We start from the raw sequence: 27,339 nt of genomic DNA, 5'->3' as shown, positions 1-27,339 counted from the left end.
CAAGTTTGAAAAAGGCTCCGAAAGCAAAAAAATATCAATCTTACGATCATTCAAATGGTCCTTGAATGATCCATTTGAGTATGATGCAATATCTTTGAGCAACAAAATGTCATGAGACGAGATATGGGATGTATCAAAAGTCTCTTCTATATAGGTGAAACAACCCATCACTAAGAAGATACACTACAAACAAGATGTTATCCATCATTAATCTATATGAATGTTATATATTAGATAATATCCATGATTAAATTTATGTTAATCTTATAAATTAGATGTTACTTATGACCAAAATTTGACAATGATTCAATGTAAGTAGTAGTAGAAATGTTATTTCATTCTATCACAATGGGAGAGTACCAAATGCTACTATAGAAGCATAACCATAAGTATGTCACATTATTTTCATTTTGTATGTCCAACTTTTTTAGGTGACAATGACGTGAGAAGTAGATTTTATGGTTCAAAAGAGTTATTTATTTATTATTTTGATCTTTTTCTTTGATGATAGGTTTAAAACATTCATTCATTTTCACAATTAAATTCAAGCTCTTGCATGCTTGTTTTTAACTATTTTTTTATAGAGTTTGAATAGTTTAATGGTACATTTTCAATGATTAGATAACCTTGCTTTCTATTTATAAACATGACTATTCTATAGTAATGAAAGATAGAAAGAGAATATCAAATATTATAATTCTTCAAAAAGAATATATAAGATTACTTCTTAAGATTGATGCACTCTATTACAAATAGATTTATAAAATTAAATATATCTAATAAAATTAATTGTTCAAATTGTAATATATATTTTTTATAGGTAATGGACCGAAGTTTAGATTTATTATTATTATTCATTGAGATTAATTATTATTATATGTTAAGTTTGAGAAGATTGGAATCTAAGACCTCCCACATATAAAACTCACAACTCACTATTGTATTATAGACTCTTGCCTGAAAATTCACTCAATTACATTCTATAAAAAATATTTATTAAAAAAAATTTAAAAATTTAAAAAATCCTTACTTGTTGCAATAATGATGCATGTGTTGTTTAGCTTTGATACTATAGCCCTGCCATTTTTAACATATAATAATAAAATAAAATAAGAGAAACGCACGGTACTGCATCATGGATCTATGACACGATCAGTTTAAAAAAGGATGTAGGGGGTTCTAGAACAATGCAAACGTTTTCAAGCTTCTGTATGTATGCTGGTTTTTTTCATCTGTTAATGATTACTCGTTTTCGAAACCTCACTGTCCTCGACAAATTAGCTGGGAAGATTTACATTCATTTAAACTTGTTTGGAATAACGATGAACATTTTCCACACTCCAATTCCAATCATAAAATGGCATTGCCCTCCATTACTCATCTCAATTTCACAGCATTATGCAGAAACGGCCAGTTGAACGAGGCGCTGCACATTCTTCTTACTACATACAACCCTCCTGAAGATCACTCTATATATCTTCAACTATTGCAGACATGTGTTCTCAAGAAAGCTCTCTCACAAGGGAGAAAAATTCATTCTTTCATTGCTCAGAGGCAGTCTGTAATTGCTACGCCCACAACTTTTCATAATAAGCTAATTCACATGTATGTCAAATGCGGAAGTTTGGTAGATGCCCGTAAAGCGTTTGATTACTTGGAAAAACGAGACGCTGTATCATGGAATACAATTATAGCAGGGTATGGAAGACATGGTTATCCTCATGAGGCAGTCACTCTGTTTCAGCATATGCAACAAACAGGTCTCCAACCGGATCGGTTTACATTTGCCAGCGTACTCCCAGCCTGTACCAAAATGGGAGCCTTGGAACATGGCATAGATATCCATCAAAGTATAAAGGATGAGAGGGTTTTGTCAGATGTTGTAGTTGCAACTGCCCTGGTACACATGTATGCAAAAAGTGGAAGCATAGACAAAGCGTGGGCACTGTTTGACAGAATGCCTCAAAAAGACGTGTTTTCGTGGACTGCAATGATTGCAGGCTATGCACAAAATGGATTTGCGGAACAGGCTCTAGAAACTTTCAAACAAATGCGATTGGCGGGTGTGAGGCCAGATTCCACAACCTTTGTCAGCATCCTTCCTGCCTGTGCCAAAATGGGAGGTTTGGAACAGGGTATGGGCATCCATCAAAGCGTAAGCGAAGAGGGATTTTTGTCAGATATCACAATTGGAAATTCTCTTGTAGACATGTATGCAAAATGCGGAAGCATAGATAAGGCACGTGAACTGTTTGACGGAATGCCTCAAAGAGATGTAGTTTCATGGAATACAATGATTGTAGGATACTCACAAAATGGATTTGTCGAGAAGGCTTTAAAAACGTTCAAGCGAATGCAATCAGCAGGTTTTAAACCAGACTCCGCAACCTTTGTCAGCATCCTCCCTGTATGCGCTAAAATGGGCGCTTTGGTACAGGGTGTGAGCATCCATCGAAGCATAATGGAGGGGGGGTTTTTGTCAGATATTAATGTTGGAAATGCTCTGTTGGACATGTATGCAAAATGTGGATGCATAGATAAGGCATGTGAACTGTTTGATAAGATGCTTCAAAGAGATGTCATCTCATGGAATGCAATGATTGCAGGATATGCTCAAAATGGATTTGTTGAAAAAGCTCTAGAAACTTTCAAGAAAATGCAATTAATGTGTGTAAAGCCTAATTCGACTACTTTTATCAGCGTCCTCCCTGCCTGTGGCCAAATAGGAGCGTTGGAGCTGGGTATGAACATCCATCAAAGCACAATGGAAGGGGGATTTTTTTCAGATATTAAAGTTCGAAATGCTCTGGTAGACATGTATGCAAAATGTGGATTTATAGACAAGGCACGTGAAGTGTTTGACAAAATGCCTCAAAGAGATGTGATCTCATGGAATGCCATGATTGCAGGATATGCACAAAATGGATTTTGCAAGAATGCTATAAACCTTTTTGAATTAATGAAGCTTTCTGGGACATATCCTGACATTGTAAGCTTTGGTTGTGTTTTATGTGCATGCAGCCATGTGGGTTTAGTGAATGAGGGCTGTACATACTTCAATCTCATGAATAACCCTTATAGCATTACACCTACAACTGATCATTATGTGTGCATGGTTGATCTCCTTGCCCGTGCTGGTTATCTTGAGGACACCCTAAAATTTATCATTAAGATGCCAGTTAAACCCGTTGTGGTTGTGTGGATGTGCTTTCTTGGTGCCTGTAGATCACATATGAATATAGGCTTAGGAGTCATTACAGCAATGCTACTATTTGATTTGGATCCTAAGAATGCCACGACTTATGTTCTTCTCTCAAACATATATGCAGAAATGGGCTGGTGGGATGAGGTTCAAATGCTAAGGAGATTGATGAAAGATAGAGGAATAAAAAAGATTCCTGGATGTAGTTGGATTGAAGGTTATAAAACGGTATATGCTTTTTGTATAGAAGACAAATCACAGCCCCAGACACCAGGATATCCCTGCAAAGTGGGAGAAATTGTCTTAGGGAGATGAAGTTGACGGGGTATTTTCCAGATTCAAGTAATTTGCCTCATCATGTGGAAGAGGAAATAATTACTTCTCTTCCACCATACTGAAAAGTTGGCAATTGCATTCGGTTGTTAAACATATCACCTGGAACAATTATTCGAGTTCGTTAAGAATCTTCAAGTATTTGGTGACTGCCATGCTGTAACATAGTTTATCTTCAGGGCTGCAAGAGATGTGAACCAGTTTCCATCATATTATACAGGGAGAAATATTCTTGTGAAAATTAATGGTAATCCTAAATGAAGCAGTTTGTGAAGCAATTTGATGACAAGATTTCATTTTCAGTTTCTAGAAAGATTTTGTTGTTGTTTTGAGTATTTGTGAATCTATATCATGGTGCCGACTTCCTAAAATTAGATGCAGAGAGTGCAATACAGATTACTGCATATAAATACAATTGAGACTATTAAAAATATTTCATCTAATTGTTTCGTGAAACCTGTATATGTAGGAAATGAAGAGCTAGAGGAGGAGGTGGTGGAGAAAAGGTGAAAAGGTGAGAAACACTCTTAAGTAAATGGAATGATGATTACGATGAATGATCAGCAGATACTAGAGAGGGGGTTTCACAGCTTCTATAAGTGCATATTGGTTTAATCTCATTTATGGTCGGATATTTCTCATTTCGTATCATCTTCCTTTGTTCAGTGAGAGAGTTTGAATTTACAAGTACTTTTGTATTTTATAATTTCAATCTGTTTGCTTTGATTAGTAGTTATGCATGACAATTGACAAATTTGTACAATGAGGGTTTATGAAATTATGGTAATATAAAATTGTGTACGATGAGATATATCAATCAATAGTACTGATACATGTGTATGAGGATGACTGGGAGAGAGCTAAACAAGTGTATTTCATAAGCATTTGAAATGACAGTAGATTCACAACACAAGGAACTCAAAAAGATCATGTCTATAAGATTTTAGAGAAATACAAAGGGATAAATTCATGACTTAGAAAATAATTTTAAAACTGATTTCATATTATTGTTTAATTCACAATTTTACTCATTTGCGGAAAACCTAACAGATGGCAATAAATATTCAATCTATATGTAGTATTGGCACCTTTTTTATTTTTGCCTTGTATCTTGAACATAAGGCTGGAAGGGTTCGTTTGTTTACTTCTTTTCAAGCTAGGGTTAATTTAGAGCGACAAAAATAAAGGAAGTCTTTCCTTTAGAAAGATGAGTAGGATTATTAAATTTATTTATTTTTAAACTACACGTTGTGGTAAGGTTATTTGGAGAGGAATACTTGGTGAATATAAACAGGACTCGGTGGACTCTGATATCGCGTCCATGTTCCTAGCATGACAATGTTCTTTGAAAGAGACGAAGAGGTGGCAAGTAATCTCTGTAACAACCTGTTTCATAAGAAATACCTTGTTGATTTGGAGAAGGTCCTCCGCAACATTGACTCAAATTTGACGGCCCCTAGGGTGGAGAACTATGACAAAGCAACAACTAATGTTAAACTGGTTCCTATGTTCTCTATTCTGACTTTTTAAGATTGGGAATCCTTTAGGGATAAAACAAATTATGAGAAAGAGAAGCTTGAATTTCTTGTTGGCACTTCGCCAATTTTCTAAAGGAAGAAGTGATAGAAGGCTTTGAGTGTTGGGATAAGGTGACTCAGCCTTACCACATTGCTATCATTTTTAAATTCTCATTTAGATTAAAGATGCATACATTTAGCTTAGTACCTTTTCTTTCTTAGACTAATGCTCGCACTTCATTTAGACTAATTGCATAATCATACTTTGCATAAAAAAATCCTTCATTCTAGAAAGGTCGGGTTGCCTGCATCTCGATCTGAGAGCACAATAGGCAAAATCCTTCTAGTTAGAAGGCAATAGGTCGCATTGTTGGGCCTCTTGGATAAACAACTCCATGTCTATTCCAGGATGATTCCACATCTAATGACCATGTTGAAGTGTAGGTGAAAGATCCGAGGCCACATTTTCATGTATACATTTTTGGCGCCCATCGTGGGGCAGAGAAAAACAATTTTTTTGGCCTCATCTATCTAGTTTTATGATATTTTCATCATTCTGTTGTACTTGTCTGTACAATCTTCCTGATTTTCGCGCGAAGATTTGAGGATTTCGTTGGTTTCTGACCACTTCCTCGCACGAAAAAGTGCCCTATTGTGTGGATTCTCGCACGGCGCCTCATTTTTTTGCGTGCATAAGTGCAAGAGCTCGTGCGGACCTGCGCAAGATTTCGTGCAAAATCTTGAAACAACACAATTAAGATGCAACTTTTCAGCATGTTGTTTATCATTTTTCATTGACGTGTCTTCTCTAAAGCATCTTTATTTTAGTTTTTTCTGGCTTTCTGCAACCTAACAGTTGTCTGCAGGACGTTTGACGAAGACTCCTTTATATGAACTTTTCCTAACATGAACTGACTATGTGTTTGTAAGATGTTGTCAAAGATGCGATTGTCAAAGACCAATTTTAAAACCCACTAAAACAATGTGTCTTTTTCTTGCTTTCCAAACATAGTCTAATTAGGGCTTGTGAACTTCGTAGGCTGCAAGATAGAGGAATAGGGGACTATGCTCTTCACCACTTGGAGGTCATGACCAAGGGTGAATCAAAAACCTAGAAGCCTTTGAAAGATGACATTCAAGGGAGTCAAGCAACTTAGTGGTTCTCTAGTGCTAATCCTTTTCTATGATGAGATGCTTTTCTTTTAGGGGATCAAAATCTTTAGAAAGGATGAGTCTAGATTGATTGAGTTAAGTTGGTGATTAATGTGTTTTGCGTGTTTGGGTGAGAAAATAAGGTAGAGGATTATGTTGTTTCCCCTTGAGGGAAATTAAAAACTTTGACCCTTATGTTCAAACCACCAATTCGAGTCAATCCTTTAAGAGGGCCTACCAAAGTGATCCAACTTCCGGGAACGACCCAAGTGAGCACACTCCTTTCGCCAAAGATTCCAACTCACTATAATAAAGAAGCTTTGTAGAGCAAAAGACTCCAAAGCCATATTAATTTCTTCCTCTTGATTCTTGATATCATATATCAAGGGGAGGATTTGTTTGTTGCATTGGCCGACGTTGGCCCCAGTCTTGCTAAGAGTGTGCACTTTCAGATGCTGGTGTGGGCTGCTAGTCTCAACTCCACTTGTGGAGCCACCAGGGATTAATACAAATGGAAGCCAAGTAAAACCCTTTAGTTAGAGGCCACTTGGTTCACCTCTGCAAGGAGGCATAATCTTTGTGCAAGGAGGGGGAAGAATCTCTCCTATAAAACTCACCATAGGCATGCTACTGGGCATTGGAAGGTGGTATATGCACTTGACCCTTGCCACAAGGGTGTTCATTCAGCGTATATGTTATTGAGCCCTTTGAATACACCAAAAGCACGAGCACCCTCTAGGGGGTGACAGGGCTATGTGAGGTGCACGCATGCGCATAAGTTGCGAGACAAAGGTTTTGCCTTCTCTACCATTTTTGGTTTCTAGAGATAAAGCATGTTTTTTATCGAGTCTTAAACATGTCCAAACCTATCTAAACAAACTGAAGGTCAAGACTCCCTCATCCCTCTGAGTTGCTTTGTCCTTAGTTGGATTGTATTCGACTACTGCTTGCTTCCCATGTCTTGTTGAAAACACTTTGTCTTACTCGAAACCCAACACTATTTCACAATCTGAAAATCAACCCTGCAATCTGTTCATTATCTGTCAAACTCATCAACAATCTATCCGGAACCGTCTGAAGTTTTCAAAATCTAATTTAGTTGTCAGTCTGACCTCAATATTCACGTGCAGTTTGCAACATTTTGCGCGAGTACTATTTGCCCTGTCACTTCTTTGCGTGGTTCTATCTAGGTCCTCACGCGAGTACTTGCACATCCCCGCATGAAATCTTGCTGACAACTTTCTATTTGATCTGCCAAATCCTAGCACTTCTTTGTGTAGCCTGTAGCACATCTTCGCTCGTGTTTAGATTGTTGTTCTGAATTTCGCTTGCACCTATGTACTTTCTCGCGCACCTCCTAGAGGATTTTCGTGCGAGATCTTGTGTCAAAATTGTCCAATCAATTTGTTTGAGCTATCCATGCTCTGCGTCTAGTCTATTTCCTGCATCGTGTTACCTCTTCTCTATCTGTAAACAGTCCTAAATGGCAGCATTTTTCTTGGCTGATGACTCGTGGTCTATACTTTAACTAGTCTCGTCTCTTAGTTGTCTTGTTCTCATCCTCTAGTGTTCGTTATACTCTGTGTCATGATAGTCATAATCTTTGGCTGTTCTAGCCTCTACTCAGACTACTCGTACCTTAGTATACAACACTCTTCCATTGCTTTTTGAGACTACATTTTAGTTTGATCTCTGTCTTGGTTTTTGCTTCTTGTCCTTGTCTATGACTATCACAACAAGAAGTGGAAACATATTTTATCCCCTTAGACTTAGGCGAGGTCATGTTGGGGATCATAATCGTGGCAAAGGTCATCTTCCATTTTATACACGATTTGCGTCTAGTTCATCTAATGAGGAATCTTCACGATTTCCCTCACCTGTCAGATCACCTTGAGTCCAGTGAACATTCTTCATAAACTTACAACAGATCAGGAATCCCTTGTATCAAGAGGATCCTAAGGTTAGCAAAGGTCCCTCATCTCCAAACAAAACTTTTGAATTCCTTTTCAAAGGACCTTTCCAATCACAACATACTGAAACTGAACACGTTCCTACAATGTCTAATTACGAACCTAAACATGGTAGTCACAACAGACACCAAGACCAACCTAAGAATAACAAAGAAAAAGACCATGACACTGATGAGGAACAGGAAGAGGTGGAAATACTTCTTGAACACATAGCAAAGTGCCACAAAGACAAAAACTTTCAAAAGGTCATGGAAATCTTGCTCAATGAAGAGAAAGAAAAATACTTTCTCAAACTTGCTCAAGAGGGAGCTAAGCTACCCCATCATTTCAATATGGAAACCATCATCACACCTGAAGAGGAAATTGAGACTTCCAAACTCCAAAAATAACTGAAAATCATGCAAGACCAACTAGCTGAAATGATGCATGATAAAGAAAAACCTGCAAAAACATACACCTTAGATGCTATTTGTCCATTTCCATTTGACAGGAGCATAGATGTGCCTCTTTTTCCGAGAGGAGTAGAGCTACCTAAGTATGATAAATACTTTGGAACCACCGATCCCTAAGATAACTTGCGGGAATTTGGTGCCTTGTCTATCGAATTTATGCATAATCAAACATATCTCATGCGTTTATTCCCAAGAAGTCTAGGTGGTTAGGCTATGGAGTGGTTTTCACACTTGCCTCTTGGTATCAAGATGTTTGATGAAATTGCCAACTTGTTTATCCAGTAGTATTCTCATAACATTCAACACCCTGTTAATATTCAAGATTTATGTAACCTTAAGTAGAAGGTTGGGGAACCTTTCCTCACATTCCTTCAAAGGTGGAGACAACTTTACACTAAATATTCATGCAAGATTCCTGAAATGGAAAAACTTGACATCTTTACTGATAATCTCTTGCCCGATTTCAGGTATAGAGTCCAACTTCAAGGTCCACTCACCTTCAAAGACATGGTCACACAAGCTATCCGCATAGAGGAATTCATGGTCAAGAAGGGTGAACTTACCCTTCAAAAGGACACAAAACAAGGATCCACCTCTAACAAGGACAAACCCAAGCATGCCAACAAGAATTGAGAAATTGTACATGATGGGGTTGTTGACAATGTCACTCCTAAAGTTGCTAAGGAAGCCTTTAATCTCACATATGGTCTCAATGTGGCCAAGAATGTTGAAAAACCTCCTCCTGACAACAAGACATCTGGGAATAGACCGAGAAACTCATGAGCTACATGTCCTAATTGAGAGTATACGCCTTTGGGTGAACGTTTGGATGTGGTTTACAAGATCTTGTTACAAAAAAAACTCATTTCACCATTGGACAACTCTTGCCCTTATGATCCGCAACCATGCCCGCCATGGTGGAATGGAACCACATTATGCGAGTACCACCAAAATAAGGGGCACAAAACTAGCAACTGCATAAACTTGTGTCGCAAAGTCCAGGACATGATCGATGATGGTGACATTGTGGTAGACGGACATAACAAGAACTCGGATCACAAGGCTTTTAAAGAGCCCTTCCCAACATATGAAAAAGGAGAGAGCTCAAAACCAAAACCTAACAACAAGGTCAACTATGCATACTCTAATGATAACAACGTGATCAACATGGTTGAACCTGTGGATTTTGAGTACTATGATGTTATTACCATCAAGGGAAACATGATAACAATAAACCCATGACGTCATTTCTCTCGAGGGGCCCTACTTCCAACGCAAAGGACAACACATCTTTGTAATATTGTGCCAAGTTGTTACACACTCTTGCGCCAAGTTGGTGCTCAAAGGCCTTGTGCCTTCTACTCCTGATCTTGAACAAAATAAAGATAAGTGGCAGGGGTGCAAAACTCACAAAAAATTCGGTAACAACCAGATACTGTGTTCTCGATCAATTAAAATGAACTAATGCTCAAATCACAATCTTTGAGCTGCTTAAAATCTCGCTTGCTCATAGGCAGATTCTAGACAAAGCCCTAATTGAGGCAAATGTTCCTTAAGATCTTGATCTTGAGCAATTTCAATCTATGGTAGGTCACTTGACCTTGCCTTACTTTATTTCCTTCTTTGAGGAGGATGATAATTCATTGAGTCACCCACAAAATCAACCTTTACACATTGAGGTCATGATACATCAGACACATGTTCGTCAGGTACTCATTGATAATGGCATTGGGTTGAACATTGTCTTTGTTGCTCTGCTTAGACAATTAAACTATTATGAAGACTCTCTTGATCCTCGCCGCAAGATCACTATCAAAGTGTATGACGAAGTTCAATGAAAGTCTATAGGTCTTGTGGTATTACCCCTCTGCATCAGTCTTGTCGAAAGGGATGTCACTTGTTAGGTCTTTGACATTCCCTTGGCTTATAACATTCTGCTAAGAAGGCCATGGATACATGAGATGCGTGTTGTGCCATCCACATACCATCAATGCGTCAAATTCCTATTTCATGGCTCCAAAGTCACTATTCTTGCCAGTACTAGTTACACCTACAATATGCTCAAAGCTATTGCGAACTTTGTCCCCACTAACAGGGAATCTGTTGATTGTCATGATAACAAGCTAAAACAAATTGAGCAGTCATTCAAGCTGAAAGAAACTAGCATAGGTGAATACCATATTGAACCAGTGTTGTCATTAACATCTCTTCCTGAGTCTCCTCGGCATTATGGGAGACCATCTAAGGCAAAGAAACCATTTGTGTTGATGCCTCAAACCAAGTACAATAGCACTCTTGTCAAGGCCACAGTCCCCTTAGAGGATGAAAGTGAAAACAGAGCCATTGTTGCATGGCTTTATAGAGAGGAGAGTCTAGTTGACCTAACAGAACAAGCTTGTGAGATCACTCCTGAGAAATATGGCCCTGGTCTTAAACTCATGAAGCGCTTTGGCTATAAGGGAACTGGTCCTATTGGATGCAATAACAACAATCTAGTTGATCCTATCAAAGCAATAGCTCAAAGAAATAGAGTTACATCTGGTCTAGGCTTTAAGAAGGTTCCCTTCCATTTAGGGACTAACAAATTCATACCAGAACCTAAGAGTTCATTTGGAAATGAGTCACAAGCTGAGTCATATACTCAAGAGGATAATTCTGATGATGAGGATTCTTATCCATATCCTATTTCTCACGATCTTGCTAAATTCTTTGCTGAGCCGGATGACTTTGTACCACATGTCAACACTATGGATGGTACTAGTGATTCTTCTAAGGACAATACTGATCCACACTGTACTCATTCAGAACAGGGGGAGTCTTGTCGGGCGTTATGTGTTGAGTATCTGTGCAAAAATTCAGATGATGAAGGAGAGTACATTCCTATTACTGTTGGGGAATTCTACAACTTGTCGCCATGCAACACTAATTCTAAGGAATATGAGTTTGATTCCCTTTCAGAAGCAACTACAGATAAAGACATTGACCAAGTTCATGTCTATGAAAACCAACTCAAAGTGGGTGAAATGTCTCGGGTTAGGTCAGAGGTGTTTGATCCAACTAGTGTCCTCGAGTCTTTAGTTGCTGACGCTAGTACTCAAAGGCATTCAAACACACTTGTGGACGAAGCTGCTCTAGGTCTCGAATTGTTGGTCCAAGCATTTAATGACTATACCATGAACACAATTGAACCTACCACTACTCTTTCACTCACATATCTCAAACTTATAGACTGGAATCCTAATACATCTAGTGAAGTCACCACATTCCAGAATGACTATGTTCTCACCTACTACTTGAACGTTGTCGAACCAGTAACCTCTTCCAACAGTGAACAAAGCATCAACAAGACTGAAGCTGACATCAAATATCTCAGTCATACAATTAAAAAGAAAAAAATATAAGGCCCGATGGTGAAAACCACATTGTGACACTATCAGAACCCAAAAAAGTAAAAAACAAAAGACACATCCAAGGGTTAAAACCTCTTTGAGGCACCTGTGGATGAGATATTTGATGCACTTCCAAGTCACTTTCAAGAGAGATCATCAGTTTTGATAGAGCCAACACAACCAATCAACCTGGGCACAGAAGAACATCCTCATATGATACATCTAGCACAGTCACTATCTCTTGAAGAGAAGGAGGAATTCATTGCCTTCTTTCGAGAGAAGAAGATAAATTTTTCTTGTACATATTCTGACATGCCAGGATTGGATCTTGATCTTATTATGCATCATTTGTCCATCACAACAGGCATTAAACCAGTTAAACAAAAGCTTCAGAAAATGCATCCTCATGTTGCATTGCTTGTCAAAGCTGAACTGGAGAAACTTCTGAAAGTTGGTTTCATTTGTGCCATTGATTATGTTGAATGGATATCCAACATTGTTCTAGTCTCCAAGCATGATAAATCTATCAGAGTTTGTACTGACTTTCGCGATCTCAACTTAACATGTCCTAAGGATGATTTTCCAATTCCCAACATTGATATGATAGTGGACATGACAACAAGATATGAGATGTACTCTCTCATGGATGGGTTTTCTGGTTATAATCAGACTAAAATTACGCCAGAAGATCAGGAAAAGACTACTTTTACATGTGCATGGGGAACCTTCTATTGGAATGTAATGTCATTCGGCTTGAAAAATGCTAGTGCTACCTATCAAAGGGCAATCACTACAATTTTCCATGATATGATGCATAAGACCATGGAGGACTACGTGGATGATACCTTGGTCAAGAGCACGAAATGCTATACTCATCTGCAAGATTTGGGACCTATCCTAGATCACATGAAAAAGTTCAATCTCAAGCTCAATCCTAAGAAATGCGCATTTGGTGTCACATTAGGGAAATTACTGGGATACATCATGTTTGTGAAAGGAATCGAGGTGGATCCAAAGAAAGTTCAAGAAATTATGGATATGCCTCCACCCTGTAACATTAGCTAGATGAGAGGTCTGCAAGGAAGATTCCAATCTATTTGCAAGTTCATCTCACAGTTGGCAGATAGATCACAACCCTTTACAAAGACTCTACATAAGGGTGTGAAATTCAACTGGAGTCAAGATTGCAAGCAAAACTTGACACATATCAAACAATATCTTGCTAATTCACCAATCTTGATGCCTCCTATCTATGGGAAGCCTTTGATTTTGTACATCTCAACAACTGAAACATCCCTGGGAATCTTATTAGCTCAAGAGGATGACAATAACAAGGAAAGAGCTATTCACTATTTGAGTCGCACACTGATCTCTTATGAGATGAATTACAACATCATTGAGAAAGCTTGCATGGTGGTTGTCTTTGCTTCTCAAAAGTTGAGACATCACATGCTTGCTCACATTATGCGTCTAGTGGCTAAAATTTATCCACTAAAGTACTTGCTCAGCAAAGTGGCTCTCATAGGAAGATTGGCTAAGTGAGTCATGATACTCAATGAGTTTGACATTCAGTATGTCAAACGAAAGGCTATCAAGGGACAAGCGATTGCAAATGCACTTATGCAGAGTCTTCTCTCGATGAACATTGATTTCTCTGATGAGTCAATTCTAACACTCACACATCAAACGTGGGTGATGTTCTTCGACGGGTCCTTCACATAATAGGGATCTAGTGCTGGGTTACTATTCATAACACCACAAAGATATTCATTGCCCAAAGCATACAAGATTGTGTTTCCTTGTACAAACAACATTGTTGAATATGACGCTCTGATTAATGGCATGAAGATTGTAGCTAAATGGAGAGTGGACCAATTAGATATCTTTGGGGATTCTCAACTCATCATCAACTAGGTTAATGATGTGTATCAGACAAAGGATGAAAAATTAATCCCTTACAAACGCATGGTTGATGACATGAAGAAATATTTTTCTCACATTACCTTTCAACAAATTCCTCGAGCAGATAATAAAGCAGTTGATGCTATGGCTACTATGGCCTCCTTGCTATAGATGTCTGAACATGATCTCCGACACAAGTTCTTGGTGGAAGTGTTACTCTACCCTGCCTGCGATACTCTTGATTCTAGAATGATCTGTTCTATTGTAGGGAAAGACTCATCTCACTACCATCACATATACTCCTATCTTCGTAACCAAACCATTCCAGATGGTCTAACCCAAACTGAAAAACGTTACCTTGTCTGTAATGCTTCACAGTATGTCATTATTGTTGATGACTTGTTTAGGAGAGGTCTTGACAGAACACTTCTTAGGTGTCTAGAACCCAAAAAGTCCAAACACGCATTAATTGATGTTCATGAGGGCATTTGCAGATCTCACTCAGATGGCTTGACACTAGCTCGCAAACTCATTAGAGCTGGTTACTATTGGCCAAAAATGGAGCAAGAGGCCATCAAGTACACCAAGTCCTATAAGTAGTGTTAGCTCCATGGGAATCTAATTCACGCTCTAGCCAGGGAGTTGATTCCATCTACCACACTGTGGCCATTTCAACAATGGGCCTTCGATCTTATGGGTCAAATTCACCCATCTTCTTCTAATGGACATAAGTTCATTATTATGTCTATAGACTACTTCACAAAGTGGGTAGAGGCAATCCCTCTCACCATAGCAAATGGAAAAACGGTAGCTCTTTTTATCACAAACTACATCATCTACAGGTACAGTGTACCATCCTCCATCATTACTGACAATGGAGGATAGTTTAAAAACAAAGACCTTAAGGAGCTATGCAAGAAATTCAAAATCACGCAACATTGGTCTTTTATCTATTACCCCCAGGGTAATGGCCAAGCAGAGGCATCTAACAAGGCGATCTTCAAGATTCTCCATCACACAGTCAACAAATCTGGGAGGGACTAACACCTCCAAATTAATCTAGCTTTGTGGGCATATAGGACATGCATTAGGACCCCAACGGGTACAACACCCTTTGCTTTGGTTTATGGAGCGGATGTTGTGCTTACAATAGAGGTTGAGATTCCTACTTTGAGAATCTCTATGAAAGGCCTCATTACTGATGAAGATTATAGAATATCTCAGCTTCAAGAGCTAGTACTAGTAGATGAACATCAACAAGTGGTGTGTGATCATCTGCAAGCTTATCAACAGTGAATGTCTAGAAGCTACAATAAGAAAGTTAAGCCATGCGACTTCCAACTAGGTGATCTCGTCCTAAGAGAGAATCCTAAGAATCAGCAACAATGGGTCCAAAAAGGGAAGTTCAAACCAAACTGGCTTGGTCCTTACATAATCATTGCAGTATATGGATTTGGTGCTTACCAACTTTCTATAGCTAAGGGAGATGTGCTCAAGGAGCCTGTCAACACTCTCCACCTGAAGCAGTTCTACAGTTGATCTGATCTCAAAAGCCTTATGTACATATCTAAATGTCCTAAAAAAAATCATTACCCTGGTGAAAACCTAGCAATAGGCACCTTGGTGATACAAAAAAAATTCAAAAATTCAAAAATACAAAAATACAAAAAATAAATCAAAAAGAGAAAAATACAAAAAAATTGAAAAATAAGAAAAGTGTCATTGGTGAAAACCTAGAAACATGCATCATGGTAGCAAAAATAAAAACCTTTGCCAAGAAGGTGAAAACCTAGCAAACAGGTGCCTCTTGTTCCCAATGCTTAATCTTGGAGTGCATCTTCTAGCTTCCTGTATAGTTGCTTTCCTGCTTTAGTTTCCTACTTTTTTGCTCATGTATCCATGGATTGAGTCTTGTCACAACTTGTGGGCACTGCTCTTCAGTGTCACAGGATCTCTTTCACGACAGTCACCAGTTGTTTCAACCGCGTCTGCCTATTGTTGCTAGTGTCACTCTTTTTGAGATTCTCCTCATAGAATCTCTTTCGCAATAGTCACTAGTTGTCTCAACTATGTCTGTCTGCTATCGCTAGTGTCACTCTTTTCGAGATTCTCCTCATAGAATCTTTTTCGTGATAGTCACCAGTTGTCTCAATTGTGTCTATCTACTGCTACTTGTATCACTTTTTGAGATTCTTTTATAGAAGATCTCCCTTGCATCAGTCACCAGTCATTCTGGCTGTGTTTGTCTACTATCACTTAGTCCTCTTTAGGTTCTTCACCTTGAAGATTTCTCTTTGACCTTAGTCACTAGTCGTTCTAACTGTGTCTGTCTACTGTTGTCACCCTATTGAAGAGATTTCTTTCATCCATGTTCTAAACATTGACACTTGACATCAATCCTATAACACAAAAACTTAAAATGATATACTTGTTCAGATATGCTGAGCATTTTCTTTGTTTGTTTCACTTTCGCTTTATCATGTCTCCCCAAGCAACTTGATGATGTCATTTTGACTAGAGAAGTAATGACTGGGGGCATGATCTTTTCTTTGCTTTCTATTTGTGGTTTAGTTCCAACAATTTGAAACATTCATATTAGAGGGGTGTCCACTATAAGAGCCTCCATCTCGTATTGGATGGTCGAGTGTACCTCGGCTCCTTTTATATGGATACATCAAATAACATTGGTTCTTCTCTTTGCTTGTCAGAGTGACCTCTTCATGCTATAGTAAATCCTGATACTCTTCTTACTAAGTGAACATATGGGTCACTGGGAGTATATCTAACACACTTCTGTCTCAAGTTATGAATGCAAGGGTCATTGCGGATAGAACACTTATGGAATACTTAGCATAAGATGGATCTCTTATGTATCTGGTGTGTTTGCATGCAAGCAACATTCTGGTCATCCTAGTGTTTATGCTTTGATGCTTACGTTAACTTGCTACATTAAAAGGGAAAAATGTTTTGGTCATTCTGACTTCTTGTGCCTCAAATGCTTACATTTCATCCTAACAAAACTAGAATAGATGTCCTATTTATATTCTCATGATTGCAATGTCAGTGAAAATTATATGACATCTAGGGTTTTGCTATATGCTCAGTGAAAATTGTATGACATCTAGGGTAATAAATTTATGAATAAAAATGAACTACTTCATCATTAATTACCTACATTGTTCATGAAATCAACACACTAACCTGCAAAGCACTTTTTCATATCTTCAATGTGTTCATGGTCAGAGATGTTAGAAATAAGGTGTCTCAACCTTGTATAATTCCTATTCTTATTATTTGTTTTGTAAAATGTATTTCTTGCAAATAATGTTGATGTGTCGACATCTTGAATTGTGTGTAAGGAGATCATGGCTAAAACGGCTATGATGGATTCCTATGACACGTAAGAGCTATGTTAGGAAGATTCAATGACAGGTGAAGACATGTGGCAACTAAGATATTTGAGTACTGTACACTCTACCCCAATAGTGGGGTTCAGGGCATCACCCCGAAATTTTTTTTGGGGTTCCTATTTTCTTGGAGAATGGTAAAACCCTAATACGGTTTATCTTTGGGAGTAGCCCTAAAGTGAAGCTCATGTTATAAGTGTTTTTAAGGTTACGAAGAGAAGTGCTGGATGAGAGTGTATTGTTGGTACTGTGAGTTGCTATTGGAGTCTTCTGTTGTTGCTGTTGAGCTTGCACTACAAGTGTATTGTAACCTTTGTTGAAGATAATACATTGTACAGGTTCTGGAGGGGTGGGGTTGTTTTACCGAAAGGTTTTTCCCCACCGGCAAATCATTGTGTTATGTGTTTCTTTCTCTGTCTATTTTCTTTATGCTTGCTTGGCTGAAATATTGTTGTTTACATGATATTGAATTTGTAAGTGCAAAAAAATTTAATAGGATTTGCACCATACTTCTCTTAAGAGATTAGTGTAGGAAGCTGTTTCCGCACCTGAGTTTCCTTACAAGAGACACAAAACCAAACATAATGAACTGGAAATGAAATAATTAATTTAAATGGAACAATTTGAGAAATGAACATTGATATAATCTAGAAGGAAATGATTCCTTGTAGTCTACCAATTAAGAGAAAACATGGATTATTTGATTTGAAATAAATGAATTTTAATAAAACCCAAACATCACATATATAAAAATATATAATATTTTGAGTTGCATACATACTTGATTCTATGGCCACTCACATTTTTTTACTTCCTAAGGCTATGGAGGATATGCATCTAACAATATAACATGATGATTAAAATTTGATGCACATTTTTTTGTCTTAGTGCTTTGCATGGTTAAAGATTTGCATCAAAAAATACTCTAAAGTCTGCCTATGATAAACTTATGCAAACATGATTGGACTAAACTCCTCGATATGTTAGAAACAAGTTTTCTAGATGACAATATTAGGAACACCTAACATACTAGAAGAATGTATCCCCTAAGAATGAAAAATATCACATTTATTATTTCAAGTAAAATCCTCAATGTTTGGTGCATGTGGAGTTAATTCTCCATTTGATTTCAAACAACTATTGGAAAGTTAAGGCAAGTGGTTACATTAAGTTGGAATCCCCTAACATGTGTCCAATAGAGCCTCAAATCTAATATATTTTAATAAATATATCAAAAGTATAATAAAATTCTAGCTGTGAAAAATGCAAAGGAATTGAAGTTAAGATATAGTAGTTTCTAATTTTTTTTTTCAAGACTTTAGCATCAAACTAAGTGATCCATCATCAAGATGAAGAGAGTCTAAGGAATAATAACTCCTTTGACTCTCTTCATCATGATGATCCTCATGTAGACTGACAATATTTTCTTAAAAGTGAATGGTGGTGTTCCATGATTACAAATAATGTAAAAAATTTACCCTCAATTCCCAATTGCTTGCTTTCAACATATCATGTTTGAATTTTCAAGTATTTCTTTTATATCTTCTCACTAGATATAACGATCAAAACTTTTCCATACTAATATTATGTTCCTTATGTGAATATATATAAAAAAATTACACTCATAAGTGTTTTCTTATTGTTGAACTTTTAACAAATTCTCATTAGAAATGTTGTGTTTTTAATGTCAGAGGAGTTAAAATCTAGATGAAATACTCTATCGGCTTATCTCTTAAACCTCTTATAGGTGCAAGTGCTAGTTAATTTAAACTTATCATTATTTAGCTCTATTTATCATCACCAATTTGTCTTATTCTTATGGGGTCAAAAGGGGTATGCATCCTTAAAAAATGAGTCACAAAGACACTTGCCCTCACATGACTTGGTCTTTGGGACACGTCTCTGGGTGAAAAAGTCTAGACCACCTTTCCTATCTTCTTTGGGTTGGTCAAGCCACCTCATAAGGTCAAAGATGACTCATAAGAAACTTGTCTAAGAGTCATGCTTGAAAGAAGGATCTTCTCAATGGTCTTTGTGAGAAATGTGCCATGTGTCTCTCCTTTTCCTATCAAACGCTTTCATGTCAATGTGAGAGGAACATATTTCCTATTTTTCCTCTCACATTCCAACTAAGCCCTTCTTTCTCTCGACCCTCTCAATCAAGTCAATTCTATCCCACACTTCTCCTATGTTCGTTCACTACCTTCATATGTCACCACCTAGGCTACAGTCTTCCCAAACCCTATAAAAGGAACTCTCATTCCCTCTCACAAGCTAATTTGTAATCATAAGCAATAGGTATTTTAACATCCTTTCAGAAATTATCAAGCAATCAAGCAGTTATCAAAGCAATTTGAGCATCCACCATTATCATAATCATTATCATGGTTTCATTAGATTCTTAATTCATCCACCAACATCCATCATTTCATCTAGTTTTTGACTCATTTGTTGGAAAAGTATTAAAAAATATTATAGATCTTTCTTCTAGTATGTTGAGTATCAAGGGGTTGTTACTGTTACCATTGAGGTCATTTGACTTAAAAACATCCTTATTGTGTTTTGTATTCCTTTTTAAGAATCCATCAATCATATTCTATGACAACTATAGTAGCATCAAGATCACAAAAGATTTAGTCCATCATAAATAAACCAAAGAGATCAACATTCATATGTATTACATTAGGGGAACTCATCTAAGTAAAATATCATTGACTTGCAATAATATTTTACTTTAAATAAGATCATAAGCATCTTCATTGAATATTCAAACCAAGTAAATTTCACCATCTACTAGCTTATTGGGGCTAGAAGAGTATATTCCATCATTGAGCAAGGACACCTCATCCTTCTTTCTTCTCTCTTTGGGAGAATGTGAGATGAGTGTTTCTTTTATATTCTTTAGATGGTCAATGAGAAAATTTTATACTTCTATTAATTTGGCTGTGAATCCTAGTTATGACTACACATTTGTTGGGGACTTGTGACCTCTATTATCTTAAGTTACATTAATTAGGGAGTGTTGACATAATGTTTATAATTCAACTTAGATAATATTTTAATGCAAGTCTGATTTTGAGCTTATTTAGTAATTTTTCTTAACATCTATTAGGAATATTTTTTCCTTATCCATCTAGCTAATAATTATTTGTCGCCCTTTGTTTGAGGCTATCAAGCGCTACCATTTCTTCGCTAATTTTGAATTGATAAAAGTTAAATGCAACACGTGTGTAGTTGAGGACCACCTTGTCTTTGTTAGACTAAGTTTACCCTCCTAATCATTAATAATTAACTTGTGGCTTCTTGGAAATTGCACCTACTTGATTTTACATCTTATAAGATGCATACAAATTTCTACCTCATCTATTATTTTATTATTATTTTTAGGCATTCTTTGTATTAGACCAAAATTATATATTGTCTAAGATATTTTCTATTGTAACATGCTTTTGTCATCTAGGTCAAGGCTTTTGTTAATTCTATCCAAGTACAAGTCCTACAATATCTAATGACATTTGATTTCCATTATGTTTTCTTAAAAAACACTTTCAAATGAGAGATCATGCATATTCATACCTCCTTTGATTGATTTATGATGTAGTTTAGTGTTTCCTATTAGCACGAATTAATGTTTCTTATAAAGCACATTAAAATGATTCATAAGAAAATATATAAAGTTAATTTGAGATCAAAATGTAAAAGTGCCCCTACCTATTAGATTTATAATTTAAATTCATACTTCTCAAAGAAACCTCTAGTGCCCAAATTTGACTTAAAACATTCATATAAAAGGACAAATAATAAAAATGAGACATAGATAATCAAAATACATAAAAATGTATGAACAAATGACTAAGCAATATAAAAGAAACACAAATGAAACATTTGTAAAGAATTAGATAAAAGAAGATAGCTTTACACAAAAATCAGCAAATATAAGTGATGATACATCTTTTGAAATTATATGAATGTAATTTTCTATTTAGTACATCTATCATTACTAAAGTTGAACAAACTTAAAATAACACATATAAAACCCAAATTAATCCACCTCAAAATATGCTTGGAAGCTTGATTTTGTGACTACCCCAAAATATCTTAAATATGGACTCTGCTATCTTCCCTAGAGAAAATTGCATACTAAATTTCTTTGTATTTCTGTGAAAAAAATCATGTTTGACCTTTTTTTTCGTTTTTTTAAAAAACAAATCTTCCGTACAGCTCCAAACTAAACTATTTAGCTCAAGTTTTGAAATTCGGTTAGGTTTATATAACTCTGTTGTCTGCTATCATTATATTTGAGGGATTTTGAAGACTGAAAATATCGAAAACGTACCATCCTTCTGCTTTGGTTTTTTTGGTACTCCTCGAAGGATTACCTTTCAGAGGCATAATGCTGTCACCAGATTGGGAGGGAATCACCGTCCTACAGTCTCTCAGTGATGTTTTCCAACATGAAAAGGTATGTTTTCTGTCCCATCGTTATCAGACTAATAATTTTTTGAATCCTCTTGTATTATATATTTCCACAAATCCAAAGATTGTAGAGAATTTACACATAATTATTCCTAGGAGATTTTACATTTGAGCTACAAACATTTTTTCAGAGGATTGAGAAAATGGTAGCCATTGATCTTTCTGAAAAAAATGTACCGGGAGGACATCATCTCATCTTAACAAAGAAATGTTTAAGATTATCATACATTCGAAAATTTCCTACTGGCAGTACCATTGTGGTACATGTAGAAACTGATTAACAATCATAAAAATGCCATTCTCTACGTATCTTCAAGGATGGCAACCCTGCATTCTCAAGAAATCGCTTTCGCAAGGGAAAAATGTCCACAATTTCATCTATCGCAAGCAATTTGCATTTGCTTCCCGCACAACATTTCATAATAAGCTTATTCATCTGTATATTCAGTGCGGAAGTTTGGTTGATGCCCGTAAACTGTTTGACCACATGAAGGAACGAGATGGCGTCTCATGGAATACGATTATTTCAGCCTACAGAAGACATGGGTATCCTCAGGAGTCGGTCACACTATTTCATCGTATGCAACAAACAGATCTTCAACCAGATCAGTTTACATTTGCAAGCGTACTCACAGCCTGTGCCAAATTGGGAGCTCTGGAACAGGGTATGGATATCCATAAGGGCATAAAGGATCATGGATTTTTGTCGGATACTGTAGTTGCAACTGCTCTGGTAGGCATGTACGCAAAATGTGGAAGCATAGAGAAGGCACGTGAAGTGTTTGATGGAATGCCTCAAAGAAATGTAGTTCTGTGGACTGCACTGATTTCAGGATATACACAAAATGGACTTGTTAAAAAGGCTTTAGAAGCATTCAGTCAAATGCAATTGGAAGGTGTAAATCCAGACTCTACAACCTTTGCTAGCATCCTCCCTGCCTGTGCCAAAATGGGAGCCTTAGAACAGGGTATAGACATCCATCAAAGCATAAAGGATAAAGTAATTCTGTCAGATGTTGTAGTTGCGACTGCCCTAGTAGACATGTATGCAAAATGTGGAAGGGTAGACAAAGCACGGGAACTGTTTGACAACATGCCTCAAAGAAATGTTGTCTCATGGAATGTCATGATTGCAGGATATGCACATAGTGGATCGGTTGAAAAGGCCTTAGAAACTTTCAAACTAATGCAGTTGGCAAGTGTAAAGCCAGATTCCGCAACCTTTGCCAGTATCCTTCCTGCCTGTGCCAAAATGGGGGCTTTACAACAGGGTATGGACATCCATCAAAGTATAAAGGATAGAGGAATGTTGTCAGATGTTATAGTTGTGACGTCCCTGGTAGACATGTATGCCAAATGTGGAAACATAGGTAAAGCACAAGAACTGTTTGACAGGATGCCTCAAAGAAGTGTGGTTTCATGGAATGCCATGATTTCAGGCTATAATAAATGTGCAAGCATAGAAAAGGCACGTGCATTGTTTGACAAGATGCCTCAAAGAAATGCGTTCTCATGGAATACCATGATTGCAGGATATTCACAAAATGGATTTGTTGAGAAAGCTTTCGAAACTTTCAATCAAATGCAAATGGCAGGTGTAAAGCCAGACTCTGTAACCTTTGCAAGCATCCTCGCTGCCTGTGGGAAAATGGGAGCCTTGGAACAGGGCATAGATATCCATCAAAGTATAAAGGATAGAGGAATTTTGTCAGATGTTGTAGTTTCAACTGCCCTTGTAGACATGTATGCAAAATGTGGAAATATAGAAAAGGCACGTGAATTGTTTGATCAAATGCCTCAAAGAAATATTGTTTCTTGGAATGCCATGATTGCAGGATATGCACAAAATGGATTTGTTGAAAATGCTCTTGAAACTTTCAACCAAATGCAGTTGGCAGGTGTAAAGCCAGACTCTGTAACATTTACCAGCATCCTCCCTGCCTGTGCCAAGATGGGAACTTTAGAATGGGGAATGGACATCCATCAAAGCATAAAGAATGGCGGAATTTTGTCAGATGTTGTAGTTGCAACTGCTCTGGTAGACATGTATGCAAAATGTGGAAGCATAGAAAAGGCATGTGAAGTGTTTGACAAAATGCCTCAAAGAAATGTGGTTTCATGGAATGCAATGATTGCAGGATATGCACAAAGTGGTTTTTATGAAAAGGCTTTAGAAACTTTTAAGCAAATGAAAGTGGCTGGTGTAAAGCCAGACTCTGCAACCTTCATTAGTATCCTCCCTGCATGTGCTAAAATGGGAGCTTTAGATCAGGGTATGGACATCCATCAAATGATAAAAGATAGAGGAATTTCAACAGATGTAGTAGTTGCAACTGCCCTTGTAAACATGTATGCAAAATGCGGAAGCATAGACAAGGCACGTGAACTGTTTGATAGGATGCCTCAAAGAGATGTTATCTCATGGAATGCAATGATTGCAGGATATGCACAAAATGGATTTTGCAAGGATGCTCTCAAAATCTTTGAATTAATGGAGTACTCTGGAACATATCCTGACATTATAAGCTTTGCTTGTATTTTATGTGCATGCAGCCATGCAGGTTTAGTGGATGAGGGCTGTACATACTTCAATCACATGAGTAGCGCTTATTGTATTACACCTACAACTGATCATTATGCATGCATGGTTGACCTGCTAGCCCGTGCTGGCTATCTTGAGGACACTCTAAAATTTATCATTAAGATGCCAGATAAACCCGTGGGAGTTGTGTGGATGTGTTTTCTTGCTGCATGTAGATCACATTTGAATTTACGTTTAGGAGTGTTTACAGCACTGCTACTTTTCGATTTGGATCCTAAAAATGCTGCAACTTATGTTCTCCTCTCGAACATCTTTGCAGAAGTGGGCAGGTGGGGTGAGGTTCAAATGATAAGGAAATTAATGAGAGATGAAGGAATTGAAAAGATCCCTGGATGTAGTTGGATTGAAGACCACAAAATGGTACATGCTTTTTGTGCAGGAGACAGATCACATCCACAAACACAGGAGATCTATGCAGAGTTAGAGAAATTGGCTTGGGAGATGAAGGCAGCAGGGTATTTTCCAGATTCAAGACATTTACTTAGTGATGTAGAAAAGGAGGAGGAAGAATTATTTCTTTGCCACCATAGTGAAAAGTTGGCAATTGCTTTTGGTTTGTTAAACACAACCCCTGGTACAACTATTAGAGTTGTTAAGAACCTTCGGGTATGTGCTGATTGCCACACTGCATCAAAATTTATTTCCAAGATTGTTTCAAGAGAAATTATTGTGAGAGATGCAAACCGTTTCCATCATTTTAAACAGGGAGATTGTTCTTGTGGGGATTTTTGGTGATACCAAATGAAGCAATCTGAAAAATAATATTATGCTATACTAATGTGCATCATGTCAGACCTGGAGTAATAATGAGGTGACAAGGTTTTATTTTCAGTTTAGCAGTAATAATGAAGGAACAATGTTTTATTTTCAGTTTCTAGAAGTTGTAGTGATAATAATGAAGGGCAAAGCTTTTATTTTTCAGTTCCTAGGAAATTTAAGTTTTGGTATTGGTAAAAATCCTTAGCAATCTAAACCTGACTGCTGGCTTCAATAATTCATGGAACACAATGAAAACCAGTGCTCATATACAGTGTTGTGTATGTGTCAAAGATCTATTTCACGACATACTTTTCATTGAATTATTTCCCATGAAACCCTTATAGCTACAAAATGTGGTGGAAAAGGGCAAAAGAAAGGTGTTGACCAATAAGCAATGGGAGAGCAGGGCTTGCAACTACCCTCGTCTTTTGTTTGGATTGATTATATTATCTTTTGTTTATGTTGGGTTAACCAATGTCAGACTAAAGTACATATTATATGTATATGTAGATTCTGTCTTATTTAAGTTCACATTCTTTTTATTTAAGTGATAGCTAATAGATTTATGAACTCGCAAACATTTTCTAATTCTTTGATGTCAGTCTATTTGATTTTAATCAGAAATAAAGTAATATCATTTATATATGATGCAAAGAAATTAAAATTAGGCCTATATATTAATTAATCCGTATGCATGGCACTTGATAAACTTGTACAATGAGGTTTTATAGATTAATGTATAGGGTAGAGAACTACGTAAAAAAAGTATTTCAATTTTTATTGGGAGTCATAGCATTGTAAAAATTGTATATGATGAGATTTTTTAATTTACAAATAATTTGGGAGATATCTAAAGAGGACAGGCCGACGTGTTTAGGAGATCTTAAAAACTTCAAAAGAAAATGAGAATTTCAAAGAATTACAATAAGAAATTTGAAAATAGTATACTAATTGTATTCATAACATGGTCAAATAAACTACTCTGCTCACTTGTAGCAAAGCTAACAAATAGTGAACGCTACATCCTATTGAACAAGATAAAAATAAACAAGTCTACATTAGTTGCATACTAAATAAATACACTAATGTTTATTGATAATCCTTAATCACAATTACTTTAAGAATCTTAAATTTGCTTAATTGATTTATACTTTATAATAGAAGATTCAATTTATAATGTCCAAATGAGTCATGTGCTAACAATTTGTTTACTTATATAAAAATGTTGGATGTTACCAAACTTTAATTCTTCTTCCTGCAAATGCATTTGACAACTATTGATTCTAAGTAAGGACACAATTCTAAATTATTATAAGACTTAAATTGAGTATTTTTAATGTTTATAATAGAAGACAATTTGTTATGAAGTAACTCTATCCTTATAGAAAGATAAATCATTTTGTAACTATCATTATAAAATTCTGTGTCGAGGTCATAAAGTACAATTAACTCAAAATGAATAATATTATGTATAATTGTAATGCTAAGGAATGTTTGAAAAGAAACAACTCGTTTTGAAAATTACATGATATTTCATTAATCTCAACAATTTTCCCGCAATGCCTCCCATGTCTGCTCTTGCGAATGCTCCTGTTTAGTCTACTCCAACTTCCTTTGATAGCGATGCCTTTGCAGGGTGTGCATCTTGTCGCCCTTTCTTAGGCGGCCTTTGGGGCAAGTTTTCATCGTTTTCCGTTGGCTGCAGTTTGGGTTGGGGCTTATCCTTTGGTTCCTATTCTCTGTTCCCCTGGTGTTGTGGGTAGGTCAGCCATCTCTTATGCTGATGTGGCTGCCTACAAGGCTGGTCTTGGCAGTCAGGATGCATATTCGGGGCCCCGTGCAGTGGTGCCTCTTGCTGTAAGTAACCCGATCATGATCAATCTCAAGTCTAGTATTGTTGATGAGATTTCCACCTATGTGGAGGACTTCTCCTCTATAGCCACTATTTTTTGTTTTAGGGGTTTTTTGGCCCTCTTTATCGAACTTGCATGCTTGGATTTCCAAATATTGGGAGGCTATTATGTCGGATTTAATCCAGATTTATCCTGTGGCAAGGGGCTTTCTCATTGTGAAATTTGTTACTACTGAAGATAGAAATGCCATCCTCTATCATGGTTTCTCTTGGCAGGAGAGGTTCCCCTTGATGGGCAAGCCCTAGTATGTGGATTTTGATCTATC

The 27,339-nt window shown here is 37.0% G+C and overlaps 1 protein-coding gene across 1 annotated transcript; it reads left to right on the top strand.

The window, feature by feature from the left end:
• Positions 1 to 1,149: 1,149 nt before the first annotated feature.
• Positions 1,150 to 25,233, top strand: LOC149533352 (pentatricopeptide repeat-containing protein At3g57430, chloroplastic-like). The gene is made up of 2 exons (XM_089804491.1): positions 1,150 to 3,034; positions 22,141 to 25,233. Exons 1-2 carry the CDS (start codon positions 1,358 to 1,360, stop codon positions 25,135 to 25,137), a joined length of 4,674 nt encoding a protein of 1,557 aa, XP_089660617.1. The 5' UTR covers positions 1,150 to 1,357; the 3' UTR covers positions 25,138 to 25,233.
• The last annotated feature ends 2,106 nt before the right edge of the window (positions 25,234 to 27,339 follow it).

The sequence above is a fragment of the Cupressus sempervirens genome, chromosome 10 (assembly GCF_028749045.1).
Source record: "Cupressus sempervirens isolate cs-2001-9-10 chromosome 10, ASM2874904v1, whole genome shotgun sequence".
NCBI lineage: Eukaryota > Viridiplantae > Streptophyta > Pinopsida > Cupressales > Cupressaceae > Cupressus > Cupressus sempervirens.
Note: the sequence above shows the minus strand (reverse complement) of the source record. Positions and strands in the feature narration are given on the sequence as shown.

Excerpts from the sequence above, each read along its gene's own strand:
- LOC149533352 (XM_089804491.1), top strand. The coding sequence starts at position 1,358 with ATGGCATTGCCCTCCATTACTCATCTCAATTTCACAGCATTATGCAGA. Across the intron at positions 3,035-22,140 it reads CATGCAGCCATGTGGGTTTA|AAATCGCTTTCGCAAGGGAA; the intron begins GTGAATGAGGGC and ends TGCATTCTCAAG.